The 14,605-nt window shown below is 37.7% G+C and overlaps 1 protein-coding gene across 2 annotated transcripts in view; it reads left to right on the forward strand.

The window, feature by feature from the left end:
* UBXN7 (UBX domain protein 7) overlaps positions 1–10,946 on the forward strand; it is a 68,360-nt gene extending 57,414 nt beyond the window's left edge. For both annotated transcript variants that reach the window (XM_067738554.1, XM_067738555.1), the window contains 3 exons: positions 315–708; positions 838–917; positions 2,598–10,946. In XM_067738554.1, the coding sequence (XP_067594655.1) occupies positions 315–708; positions 838–917; positions 2,598–2,759 (636 nt within the window). In that variant the 3' untranslated portion in view covers positions 2,760–10,946. The remainder of the gene's footprint in view (positions 1–314; positions 709–837; positions 918–2,597) is intronic.
* The last annotated feature ends 3,659 nt before the right edge of the window (positions 10,947–14,605 follow it).

The following is a 14,605-nucleotide window of genomic DNA, read 5'->3' on the forward strand; positions in this document are numbered from 1 at the left end:
TTCATGTCTTGTTCTGGGCAAGGAATAAATTGTTTTCTTGATTCCTCTCCCCTACCACCAAATCTTGTGCTTGCAATCATTGTGCCAGATGGTATGACAGTTTTTATTTTTGTTTTTAAAATTCCATTCCAACTTGGCTGTGTAAGACAAAGTTGTTGCCCTCAAATAGCTTAAAATTTAATAGAAGAGATACATCCAGCAGAAAATAATAATGGCAAGCTGTTACATTTCCTGTGCCCTATTTGACTTGATTATTTTTTGGTTTAACTGTTTTCTTTTTCTTTCTACCCATGTTTTATGACTGCATCTTGCAGGAGAGTCTTATAGATGCAAGTGAAGACAGCCAGCTAGAAGCTGCCATCAGAGCCTCCTTGCAGGAGACACATTTTGATTCCACACAGACAAAACAGGATAGCCGCTCAGATGAAGAATCTGAATCTGAACTTTTTTCTGGCAGTGAGGAGTTCATATCCGTTTGTGGCTCTGATGAGGAGGAGGAGATAGAGAATCTTGCCAAGTCTAGAAAGTCTCCCCACAAAGATTTGGGGCATAGAAAAGAGGAGAACAGAAGGTCACTGACTGAGCCCCCTGCCAGAACTGAGCCTGGAACAGCCACAAACCACCAAGGATTGCCAGCGATGGATTCAGAAATATTGGAGATGTCACCTGAAAAATCAGATGGAATAGTGGAGGGCATTGATGTAAATGGTGGGTTACATTTTAGATTTCCTTTACTTAATACTTGAATATTACTGAAGGGATTTGTTTATTTGTTTAAATTAGTCTTCTATCTTAAGCAGCTATCTCTCTCTATATATTTTTTAACCCTTCCTTTAGGACCAAAAGCACAGCTGATGTTGCGGTATCCAGATGGAAAAAGGGAACAAATCACTCTTCCAGAGCAAGCTAAACTACTAGTAAGTATATCTAATTGGAAGCATTTACTCGAAGCAGAAAAACTAATTGGCATAATTAGCTTGATGATTCTTTGAAATATGTGTTAGGTCTGACCTCTAACTGGAAACTTCACTGTGGTGAATCTTAATTCCAACTGCTTTATTTCCTTCCCAAATTATCTTGGGCAACTCACATAGTCCATTGTAGCCAAGGCATTTCTGTTCCATGGCTGCATGTAATAGAAACCTAACTGAAATTATTACCTGGAAAAGGGGAGTGGGGTTATTTGAAGACTGTAGAGGGGCCTCCTGGGTTTCCTAGTAGCTGGAACTGCAAAGTAGTTAAGAACCAAGACTATTTTCCTGTGTGTTTCTCTTGTGGGGCCTGTTGGGTTTTCCCCTTGTGATTCTCTACTTCATACCATTCTTCTCTCTGTATTCTGGTGGCTTTTGTTTGCAAAACAGCTTGTACATAGTCTGTCATACCGGTGCTTTGAGGGCCTTTTCCTCCAGAGTCCACAGCTGATGGGCCCTCCCTCCATATTTTTCAACTTCTAGAAAAGAGAATGAGTCTGACTTGCTTAGATTAGCCTATGAATGGATCCTCCTTGAGTCAGGTGTTCATACCTGGCCATTTGCTGTGGCTAAAAATAATTAGAATCTTGAAGACTGTGACTTGAATGCAAGTAGGCTCTGGCCTCTGGTGCTAATATCCAGACTGTCTCCCTAGTCTAGTAATTGGAAAGGAATGGGAGATGAGACAATGAATACAACAAGTATAGACCACTTTTTTGAGAAGGTTGGTTGTGAAGCTAGAGTGGGGAGTGAGCAGTAATCAGAGGGGAAAAGATGATCGAAGGAGAGACTGAGCATGTTTAAGTCTTATGGGAGGTATCTGCAGAGAAGATGTTGAAGATACCTGTAAAAGAGTGGTATTCCGTGGTGGCACAGTTTCTGAGATGACAAGAAGGGATTCAATGCACAGGTGACAAGATAGGATGAATGACATATCTTCCATGATAAATAGAAAGAAGGAAAACTGATAAAATGTTTAAAAATTAGGACAATAGTTTTTTTGTTTTTTTTTAAGGGAACTTTATTTTTATTTATTTATTTATTTATGGCTGCTTTGGGTCTTCATTGCTGCACAGACTTTCTCTAGTTGTGGTGAGCGGGGGCTACTCTTCATTGTGGTGCGTGGGCTTCTCATTGTGATGGATTCTCTTGTTGCGGAGCACGGGCTCTAGGCACATGGCTTCAGTTGTTGTGGCACAAGGGCTCGGTAGTTGTGGCTTGCGGGCTCTAGAGTACAGGCTCAGTAGTTGTGGCACACAGGTTTAGTTGCTCCGCGGCATGTGGGATCTTCCTGGACCAGGGCTCGAACCCGTGTCCCCTGCATTGTCAGGCAGCTTCTTAACCACTGCACCACCAGGGAAGAAATTGGGTTTGTTTATTGGAGAGACAGTAATAACCCTGTATATTTCAGTATCACTTAATGGCTCTAAATTATTGGGTGCAGGTTTAGTATCTCCCCATCCAGAGGGTTATATTGGCCCTTCCATAAGAGTAAGCTTCAATTATCTGAAAGAATAACTTAAACTTTTATCTGATTTTAAAATGAATGTTATATTTTTAATTCTTCAATATGCTCTTTCTTTTTGTTTCCATCTAACAGCTTTGTCTTTCTGTTATTTTTCATAGGCTTTGGTGAAGCATGTCCAATCTAAAGGATATCCAAATGAACGTTTTGAACTTCTCACCAACTTTCCTCGAAGGAAACTCTCTCATCTGGACTATGATATTACATTACAGGAGGCAGGCCTTTGTCCTCAAGAGACTGTCTTTGTACAGGAAAGAAATTAACATCATGGCCTGACCTCTCTCAGCTTACCCCTTTCTTTCCCTTTTTCTGTGAGATACCATGTCACTGAGTATGTATTTTGGCTCATAGGACCATAGAGCCAAAGTTGGGCAAGCAAGTCACCTGCCTTCTCTTTTATTTCTTGTTCTCTCCTATAATCAGTCTCACATACCCCAGCCCACCCCTCTTTTTCTCTCTTCTCCCATTTTCTTCTTTTTCCTACTTTTCTCTCTTTCTTACCTAATCTGGTGACCAAATGGAAGTGTTAGGATAAGACCTCCTAGTACTGGCAGCAGGAAATGTATGTTCCAATAAGTGGTCTCTTACACAGCACTTTTTTGGGATCAAATGATAATGTTACTCCTCAGACTCCTTTGGTAAAGGAATGGCTAGATTCAGAATAAGAGCAGCCTCCTTTTTTTGTAAGCCCCATGTTTAGTAGGGAGAGGAAATTCTCTAACACATGTTTTGTTTTATTCATGTAGGAAATAATCGTGTAACAGTGTCCAGGGTTTTGTTTACATGGAAAAAGCATCCTTTATAATTATTGCTCATCATATTTAAAATTTTTTTCAAAGGATTCCCATCTTCCCAGCTAGAATTGTTTCCATGATATGTGTTATTGACAGAAAGAATGTTAAACTAGGGTGAGTAGCATGGGGTGGCTTTCAATATCCTAGCCTGAGACAGCTTTCTTTATTACTCTATAAACTATCTTGATCCTGCTAGTCCTGGAATGGACATTTCGTGAGCATATTGTGGTGACTGGGATAGGAAGGTGCTTGCTGTTCTTGCCAGTGCAGCATAATAGTTCCTTTGGCCCTTCCATTGTTTGGGTCCACAAGTGATCTGTAGGAAGGCACATGTTCAATAATCATGAGTACAGTGGCTTGTAGTTGTAACCACTATGGTTATTGATTGTCCTATGTACTTTAAGGCATACTTAATGTATGCCCCAGGGGAAAAAGAAAAGATGCAGCTGAGAGTTGCTAACCATGTTCCTTTGGTTAGAAATAATGATTCATTTTTTACCCTTGGTTGGAACAGTCTCTAAAAGGCTCTGGTGACTGAATGAGCCTAATTCCTCATGCTGTTTCTTGCAAAAGGTATCAAAACTGAAAACCTCTCTAAGTAGAAGACCTTTAAAATCAATTCATAAGACAACATTTAGTAAGGGAGGTGGGGAAGATTACCAGTAATCTTCAGATGTGGGTTTTTTCTGCCAACAAAAGCCACATTCAAATTATAGTTGATGAATGCTTTTTTCAGTATTATTTAGAAGAGGCCATCTTGAATCTATATAATATGATTTGACTTATCAGCTTCACATTATGCTCGATTCTTATTTTGAGCTTTAGAGTCCTCTGAAGGGGTAGTAGTAACTCTGGTGGCAAAAATCAGAACTTAACTTGTTATAAAACCATAATACAGAATGAACGTATTTTGTCAATTGGGGTTTAGATTGACTGATTCTTCTGCTTGAGGAACATAAATTGCTATTGCTCAGAGACCTTTAGGTTCCCATCTACTTTAAGATCACTCTCTTGGCAACTAGGGGATTAAAAAAAAAAAAAACATGCTTGTTTTTGCTAGTACACAATTAGCGAATACAGTTTCTAATGGTTGGACTTTGAGGGACCCTCTCTAAAGAATGAGTTATGTATCTCCTCAAGGAAATCATGGAAAATTCTGTTTATTCTTCAGTGAGTCCTATTGAATTAATGTTCTTACATTTTTTTCTAAGTCTGTGTAAGTGCTTATGTATAAGTATATAATTGTATAAATATTTATAAATATATTTATATAATTACAATTTCATTTATACCTTGAGTCAAAGTTCTCTCTTTAGATTGGTGACTGAGTAATACCACTTCGGTGTTTTTTTCAGGCTCTCGAGGCTCTCGAGGCTAACTAGCAGCTTCTGATTTAGTGAGGAGGCATGGTTTTCATGTTAATTCCTCAGTTGTATCTCTGAAATTGGATAATATACTTGCTATCTGAAGAAAAGAGCTATATACAAAGGTGCATTAGAGGGTAAAAAAATTGTTGGTTGTAGACAAGGTCAGAAATCTAGAAATTCAGGGAGGCACAGGGTAAGAAATGAGGTTATGCTCAGTGTTGGTGCTGTCATGGCACCTATCTCCACTCGGCAAAGTCACAGCTAAAGTCCAAATCTGTCAAAAATATGAAGTCAAGAATTTTCCCCATAGGATTCTGTTTCATTCTTTTACCTACTAGTTTCTTTTTATAAAACATATCTAGAGAACTTGAGACAACATGTTCGTTAATGATAAGATGTAGTTCTTTCTGATAAGCTCAGCCCTGGCATATCCATTTATGAGAAACCAAAGTGACTTTTTCAACTTCGATTACTGTGAGATGACCACATCAAAGTGATATAAGTAAGCATATCAAAGAGATAGGGCATGAGATACTGATCCAACTTAGATAAAACTGGAGTGTTTAGAGTACAAGATTAGAGGATTTTATTTTATTTTGAGGCAGGAGTGTAATTATCCTGGCCTTGATATAGAGGCCCATGGGGGAGGCATTATGGATTGTACCCAAGAAGAGTATGGATTGTGCTTTGTTCAAGAACTTAATCCACTTAGGTAGTATGTCTTATTTCTTCTGCAAATTCCTTAGCTCTTTGGAGGAGAGGTTTTATTGAATAGATAAAATGAAGTTAGTAAGATAGGTAAAAATAGTCATTCCTTGTAGGTATTGGAAACAGCTTGAGAGAGATCTTAAAAGATAAGGAGGAAAAGAACAAGATAGACTTTGAGAGCAAATGACAGGAGACAAATATAAAGAGATGAAATGAAAACTAGCAGGGGAAAGGTAACAGGAAGTCTTTTGAATTTGATTTAGGAAGGAACCAGAGAAGAGAACAGCTAAATGAGGGAAGAACAGGGAACTAATTTTGAGTAACTAATGTGCGAAGTACTTTATGTGCATTTTCTCCTTTAATCTCCCTAAGAACTCTACCAAATGGATATTTCCCCCATTTTATAGATAAGGAAGAAAATTGAAGTGCAGAGAACTTGTTCAGGATGTCACAGCTAGTAAGTAAGTGGCAAAATCAAAATTGGCATTCATGCTTTTCACTCCCATGCTGTAGTCTCCTGCAATAGGAATCAATTTGCTCAAAAGGTTATCTTCGCATTGTTTGGCTCTGTAAGTTATCATTTGATTTTTTTCCTTAAAGCTTGTGAGATTTGTGCTATGCCTATAAATTCTTATTTACACTGTTATTTTGAGGGGCAGATTACTGATTGCTTTTTTAAAATGATACAGTGATGAAAATGTAAGAGGAAAATAACTATGGCATTATTTGCCAAGAAAAAATGGAAAGGATAAAAAAGAATTTTATCAAATTTTTAACCATTTCTCAGAAAAGATACAATTATCTTTTCTATATCCCATCTGTATTAGATTATTGAAACTTCTATGTGTATATTTTTAAATCTCCTATAAAATTCTACTTCCTTGATTCTATAAGTTAACAATTATTTGAGTCCTTAATCAAAGTTGGAAAAATCTTGAAATCCAAGATCTGGTTCCTGCCTGTTTTATCCAGTTGGAGAGACACACTACACTTGAGATAATAGGAGAATATGTAAATGCTTACCTTTTTGAGACTGAACCATAATTACAATAGAAGTTTAGAAAGGGTAAAGAATAGTGTAGGCTTTAGTTAGGAAAATAAAACTGGAAAGTGGCAAACACTGTGGCTCAGATTTTCTTTTGACTTACCTGTATTCTTTAGTTCCACCTTTTGTAACTACTAGATTTAGGGCATGATGTTTTAACAGTAAGGCATAACTAGTACCCAAGTAGGAAAGAATTATTGATTCCAGGATTAAAGATTTTAGCTAGCAGGGATCCCACTTGGATGCTTAGGAAAATACCAGAGGGAGCCACTTGCTACTGAAAAGTGAAGGAAAGATTTAATTTCTATACCCAGGTACAAATTAAATGTATAGTACAATATATTATATATGATATGCAGAAAGGGCACTATATGTAGGCAATAAGTGTACTTGGGTAACAGCTCTGCTTCTAATTAACAGAGAACTGGACTAGATCAATAGTTCTTAGTCTGTTCAAGTAAAAGGGCTTGTAATTTTAAAATTCAGCAGTGGTGGGGAGTTGTGGGGTTAAGTATAAATATCATTAATTCCATAAGTGGAGAAAATGTAAATGTGCATATGGAATTGCAGACCTTTTGCAGAAACTCTTGGAACCTACAGATTGTAGACCACTGAATTAGATTATCTCTGAATCCTTTCCACTCCAAAATTTAATGCTTTTAGTCTTTTCCTTTATTTTATATATTATCCCTAGAGTAATTAAAAGTATACTTGTTAATCAGTTCTTGCTTTTTTTTTTCCTGTGTCCAGGTTTCATTTGCCCAGTAACTTGCTCTACCCTACTGTGATGACTGTAATCTCCAGAAAGGAGAGTATAATAGTTACAGATCTAGTAATGATCTTTTAAACACAATTCATTACTTCTAAAACTTAATGCTGTGTTCCTAATCAGTGTTGAGTATGACTAAAATGTAATGAGAACCAAATATTTCACTGACACCAGAGTTATATTTTCTTTTGTATGTGTACTTAAACAAAGCACTTTACTGGCTGAGCAATTGTTAGGAAATTGATTTGTGTAAGCTGTAGAAGTCACACTTGGTTTTGACAGAAACAAGTGTTTCAAGATCCAATTAGGCCAACTTTTTAAAATATTTCTTATCCCATAGAGTGTATCTCCATGGTGTCATTCTCTCTCTGGCCCTCTTTCATTTGGAGCCAGAGAGAGAGAGTAAATAGTATTCAGTAGTACTACTCAATAGTAAATCATGGGATGGGGGTTGATGAATAAGTAATGTCTTGTGTAAAACTAAATGAGAGTAAGAAGAACCCACCCTTCTGGTGAACATGGCAGTTTTCCAGTAGGACCACTTAAAGACAGCTGTGTACTATGAATATTCAACTTCATTGATTTGCCTTGCTTAGCATTTTAGTTACTGCCTCACCATGCAGTTTAGTATTGCACTGTACACATTTTAGAATGGTGGTAAGAATGTTCTTTAGTACTGAAAATAACCAACAGAGAACACCAAGCCTGACATTGATTTCTCCTGACATGTAGAAATTTGGTATTTCAGTGATGGCTATTTTGGTCTTTGATTCACCTATGTATCAATCCTGCTAGAGAGACAGCTTAGAATCTAGCTTTTTTCAGTAGAGATTATGATGACCTTGGTAGTTTTCCCATGAAGTGATCTCGTGGTTAAATTATTGGATATAATGAGACCCTTAAATTAGAAAATCTTTTAATATAATTTTCTATTTTATTTTTCTATTCTCTTCTTGATTTTTGACATCTTTTCTCAGAAAATGTCTTGATTTTTAATGAAAATTGGCTGTTTAAGAAATTCCATTTCTAAATTTTAATATGTAACATTTTTCATTTTTCATAAATTAATAGACAAGGAAAGAATTTGAGGCAAACATCATTTTTATAACTCATTTTCTCTCTACCTAAGAATCCTTATTCCAAATATAGAATAGCTAGCTCCATGATACCCCTCCGCCTTTTTTGGCCTATGGAATGCAGTTGTATTGCTTAGAATCTCAGTCATTCTCATAAACATGATAGTGTTTGGTACAGGCCTTGCTTTGACATATGATCTCAAAGTAGAGTTGAGCAATCTAATATGAACTACTTTAATAAAACATAATTTAGCATTTCTGTATTTTCAAAAGATAACCAGATTTATTTGTAGGATTAGAGATACAAATACCGATGGTAGTATTTTGCCTAAGAACAATCAAATATTAATCTATAAATATGGAAAGCTGCCTTGTTGTATTTAATTCTCTTGCAACAAACAGCAAATTTTTGTTGTTTGCCTAATAGTATTTCCTCTACAGAGATCAAAATGCCCTAAGATTTTATATCCCTTATAAGGTCACTTGGGTTTACAAATTGGAAGAATAAGCTGGACTTAACATAAGAAAAATTTTACCTCCATTAAAAGAAGTTGTTAATCTAACTGGGCCACCATGAATCACTCATTTATTAGACATGGTAAATAAAATGGGAAACATTTCAAATAATTAGATAAATTCTGACCTGGAATTGAATTCTCCCTTCCTTAAAATCTTTTCTATTTGCTTTTTTCATAAACTCAATATGGGCATCTTATCTGATAAGGGAGAAATTCTTGATATGGAGCCATTCCCTGCCATTGTGCTTTTTTCCCCCTCTGTCAAGGTCACTGACTTTAAGTACATGTCACCAGGATATATTTCAAGTTAATGGCATTGGAATGTTGATGCTCAGTTGGATATCTTTCTGTTTTCAACAAAATGGCTTTATAGTATGCTTTTCTCAAAGCTTCTGTGTTCTTAATAATGGAAAATATCAATAAATGGTGTGATTCAAAATATAAATAGGTTTTTGACACTGATAATCAGATGCTCTTAACAGTAGCTTTTTGATAATTCATTGCCCTGTAAGTTAAACCTCATGTGGAGTGACCATTGCCACCAGAAAATCCCCTCTTACATGCTAATTAGAATGAAAGGAGTATGTGACCTCCACTTTTCAGTTAATGAGTAGGAAGTTTGTAGGGGCTGTTTATCTTACCTGTTGGGGGACTTGGGCCTTGTTACTTTCCTCGGTTTGTCACTTCGGTTTGGAAAGGGTATTTAAAACTTGCTGGGAAACAGACAGTAAAGCTATGAGATAATCCTCTAGTCTTAAATGTAGAGAAATGAGTACCAGTTGATGCTACCACAATACTTAGACTTTGAGGGGCTTCCAGCCAAGCTTTGGCATGAATTTTAGACACAATTTTATTCACTCTTAAGAATCTTTCTTTCTAGAATGGTTTTCCCTTTGATTGTTAACAACTTCTAAGCATCTGGTGTCTTTTTTTTTTTAACCCTTTAAGAAACAAAGTAGGTATTGATTGTTCCATGGAAACACTCAGGAGTGTTTGTAGGCTTCTGTGCATGCTTTGTATGAATTTAGTTTGAACAATGCGTTCTGAATCATCTGGGATGTCCAATTCTGGCATGTCTTCACTAACTGTGTTTTTTAAACATTTTCCATGTCATTTTCCAAACCTCACTTCCCATCTTATTCAGAGAAGTTTAACCAAGGAATGAAATTTGGGGATAGGGATGGGGGTGGGTTGGGGGCTTGAGTGAAGTCAACTTAGGGTATTTGCTTTAGTGTTCTCAAGCAGTTTCTCACAGTGTTTAGAAATTCCCTGGGATGTTTGTGTACTCACCTTATTCTGGATAAAGTGGTGGTCTTAGTGAGATTTGCATTCTTAATGCAGGACAGGCTCTAAATTTAATCTGTAGTGTAACTTTGTTATTGAATCCAAGAAGATAATGGACAGAGACAGTGCTTCTATTGTAATGTTTCTGGCAAGTGTTCCCTAAAATGCACATATGTATAGTTCTCAGTTTTCTGGGCTTTAATCCCGTGGTGCTAGGAGATATCATTTATTTCTGCAGTTCTTCTCAAGAGTGGGAAGAAGGCTTTGGGCCGTATGAGAAAGGGGCAACTGGATCATCCACTAAATTTTTTTGTTCAAGACACACTAGAGACCCTCCTGTATTTCTAGTAAGTGATAATAAAGGTGCTAGGGAAAGCCTTAAATCTGAAGACATATGGAGGCCGTAGAAAATCTAAACTTGTAGGAGGAGAAAAACAAGCCGTTAGATAAAGCAGAGCTGTAACTGCTGGCTAAGACTCAATGGAACTTCCACTTGCTCTAAAACCAGGGAAATCTTAGATAACTGGGTGTGATATATCTATAGATACACATAGTCTATAGGTAAATAATTTCTAAAATGAGGATCTTTCTCTCAGTTGGTGATCCTCTGGTTTTGGCTGTACCAAATTGTGAATATTCTTGCTGTGTTGTACCCAGTTGCTTTATATTGATATTGCAACTTGAATTGGGGAGGGGGGCGGTGGGACATTTGGGGTTGGGGAGGGAGGGAAGTCTTTTGAAGACATCAGCTCACTGTGCTGAGAGAGGGACCAAACTCAAGGAAACCTCTGATCTATAAATTCAACTGCTGCATTTTTTTATAAATACATGTAAATGTCCTGTTGTAATATTTGATCTTGGAAATAAAATCAAAAACTTTTCAGTATTAGTTTTCTTGCATTATTGTTTTTGTGAGGTAAGACTCTGGATACTACTTTTGTTAATACAATTCAGGTTTGCTTGCTTTCATATTCTCATGTTTAGCACACTGTAGTATTTATTGAAAAAGGTTAGTTCATAGTCCGGTTGTCAAGGGTAAATGTTTGTTAGCTTCTTCTCTGCTCTTAGTTAACATGTTGAACGTTCATGATAAATGCTCTATAAATGTTGGTTGAATTCTTCATGAGATCACTGGGTTAGCTAGCCTTGTAAGGAAAGTAAGATTCTGTATTTGACATATTGGCAGTTCAAGCAGTGTCTAGTCTTTCAGATCAGCAGTGACTAATGACTAAGGACTCAGCTTAAACAAGTGAAGGAAAAAAAGTAATTACTAAATTAATGGGAGAAAAACCAGGAGTTATGAGAGACCATGATGAGCAAAACAGACACAGCCCCTGCCCTCAAAGAACTTTCTTTTTAGTTAGGAATACAGATAGTAAACAAATAAAAAAATATAGATTTGATTCAAACACTATGAACAAAACTGGAAAAGGAGCCAGTAGAGAATTCTGCTTTAAATAGGATGTTGGGGAGTTAACATTTAGACTGACACCTGAAGGATGAAAAGAAGGTGTCCCATACTAAGAGTAGGAGGAAAACTTCCAAGGAGAACAACAAATGCAGAGGCTGTGGAGCAGGAAAGTTTTTGATGTATCCGAGGTATTGAGAGAAGGCCAACGTGTCTTGCATGTAGTGAGCAAAGGGAGTGGCATAAAATGTGTAAAAGCCAGATCATACAACACCTTATTAGGCCCAGTAAGGAGTTCATATAGTGTTCATATAGAGTATAACAAGAAGCCATTATTGTGTGGAGGGTGGATTGCAAAAGAGCAAGAGTAGAGACTATTGCAATGATCAGGGTACAAAACGGAAATTGCCTGGACCAGCATCATGGCAATGGAACTGGGAAGTAGTATACAGATTAGAGATGCATTTTAAGGTAGAAATTTAAAGACTTAATTGTTGGATTAGATGTGGGGCAATGAGGGAAGGAGAAATCAAGAATGACTCAAGTTTCATGCAATGAATAGGTATTAGTGTCATTCCTGAGGCAGGAATGGGGGATCAAGCAGATTTGGTGGGATAGAAATCATTTTGGATGTGTTAATTGCAGCACTTCCAAGTGCAGGTGTAGTATAGCAAGTTGGACACGTGATTCTGAAGCTAGGAAGAGAGGTGAACTGGACTTAGAGATTTGAGAAATCATCAGCGCTGTAGATGGAGTTCAGTGCCATGAGAAAGAATGAGGTCACTCAGAAGAAAGTTAAAGAAGAGGGCCCAGAACCCAGGCCTGGAGATCACCAACAGGAAGAGGCCCCGTCTAGGAGGTGAGGCCAGTGAGGGAGAAGAAACACCAGAGTGGGTTGTCAAGGGAGCCAAGTGTGAGAATGTTCAAAAAGCATCTGGTGGCCAACTCTCTAATTCTTCCTAGGGGCCAAGTGTTCATTAGACACAAGAAATCATTGGAGACCAAGAACAGTTTCAATGTGATGTTGGAGATGGAAGCCTAACTTGAGTGGGTTGAAGTTCGTAATATTTTTATACTGATGAAGAAAAAAGGAAAAAATCCCAAACTTCCTCTTCAGTGGACTGGTATAAATGGCAACTCTTTCAACATCACTTATCTTCCTTTTTTTCTCTCTCCAATTGAAGAAAATGTGCACTCTTGTTTAGTCAGCTGTCAGTCAAAGTTGAAGCCCACCCACGAGGAAGCTGATTAGTCTGTCACTCTTATTTGGGAAACACTGGCCTGATTGTCCTTATCTTTTCCCTTTCCCTCTACCAGTGAATTCCATTTTCTCAACTTCCTCTATTCCTTGCTCAAATCCCACCTCCAAACCTCTCAATATCCCCCAGAATGGGACATCTGTCTATCCTGTTTTCGCAAGCCTTTCGGCCATGGGAAGCCTTTTATGGCATTAGGCAAATTGTTTTCCCACCCAGGCCCCATTCTTAATTTGTGCCCACCCTAGACTCCCATTTACTTTTCCCTAGAAATATCACCAACCAAGTGATAACTAGTAGCTGTGTCTCCAATAGAGCCAAATTCTGATATTATTAACATATCTGTAAGAAGGTAATGTTTAGTTCTTTCATGGCAGTGACCAGGCCTCTGTGGCCATAGAGGGCTTACCACAGGGGAATGAAGAATTTGACCTAAGCTGGCCTTACTTAGTAAAACTTTATTGCAAGCATATAGTTTCTAAAAGAAGACTCTTGTTCATCAGATTAATCATTGAATTAATTGTCACAAATTTACCCTAAGGAACAGGACTTAAAGTTGCCCTCACCAGCCCCAACTAAGTTTGGCACTTTAAGGTGTTAAAGCCAAATTCCATCATTTTCCTTTGCCGAGTTATACCTCAGATTGGAATTGCTGGGTCATAGGGTAGGTGAATATTTAATTTTGGTAAATGATATTGCCAAACATTTAACCAAAGGGGTCCTACTAACTTACACTCCCACCAGCAATGTTCCAATTGCTTTACATTCTCATCAACATTTTTAATTTAAGCCATTCGGTTATGTGTTTGGTAGTATCTCACTGTGGTTTTAATTTGCATTTTCACGATGAGTTAGAGCTTTTCATATACTTATTGGCCATTTGAGAAGTGCCTGCTCAAGTTGTTTTGCCCAGTTTTTACTGGTTCTTTGTCTTCTTCACTGGTTTGTAAACATTCTTAATTCCAGGCATGAGACGCTTGTCAGATATATGTATTATAAATGTTTTCTCCTGTCTATAGTTTGCTTTTTCACTCTCTTAATGTCTTTTTTTTTTTTTTTTTTGCGGTACGCGGGCCTCTCACCGTTGTGGCCTCTCCCGCCGCAGAGCACAGGCCCCGGACGCGCAGGCTCAGCGGCCATGGCTCACGCGCCCAGCCTCTTCGCGGCATGTGGGATCTTCCCGGACCAGGGCACGAACCCGAGTCCCCTGCATCGGCAGGTGGACTCTCAACCACTGCGCCACCAGGGAAGCCCTCTTAATGTCTTTTGATGAAGAGTGGTTCTTGATTTTAAGTTCCATTTATCAATCTTTTTCTTTATGGTCCCTGCTTTTTGTGTCCTGTTTGAAAAAATCTTTGCCCACTTCCCACTGCATTTTTATTTACCTATGCTATTTATATGCCTCTTCCCCACAACTGTGAGATCCTTGAGGGTAGAGGCTGCTGTATCTTATTCTGCTCTGTAGACTCAGAATCTAGCATAGAGCTTAGAACATGGTAGGAATTCAGGAATCACTTGATTAATGAATTAATTCATGCACTGGATGGAGTAGCACACATCATCTCTGTGCACAGAGATTTTACTAATGATGCAAACAATAGTGAGAAAACCCTTGATGCATATATATGAGGAATAATTATGTTATTAATATTCTTTTAAACTGTATGTGAGCTGCTTTCTATGTGTGAAATTTCTATGTATGCAGATGTATATGTGCCTGACACAAAAGCTGGTAAACCACTATTGAAAAGTTCATTAAATAGGATCCAGTACAATGAGGTATTACCTCACACCAGTTAGAATGGGCATCATCAGAAAATCTACAAACAATAAATGCTGGAGAGAGTGTGGAGAAAATGGAGCCCTCTTGCACTGTGGGTGGGA

Source organism: Pseudorca crassidens, chromosome 5 (genome assembly GCF_039906515.1).
Source record: "Pseudorca crassidens isolate mPseCra1 chromosome 5, mPseCra1.hap1, whole genome shotgun sequence".
Classification (NCBI taxonomy): domain Eukaryota; kingdom Metazoa; phylum Chordata; class Mammalia; order Artiodactyla; family Delphinidae; genus Pseudorca; species Pseudorca crassidens.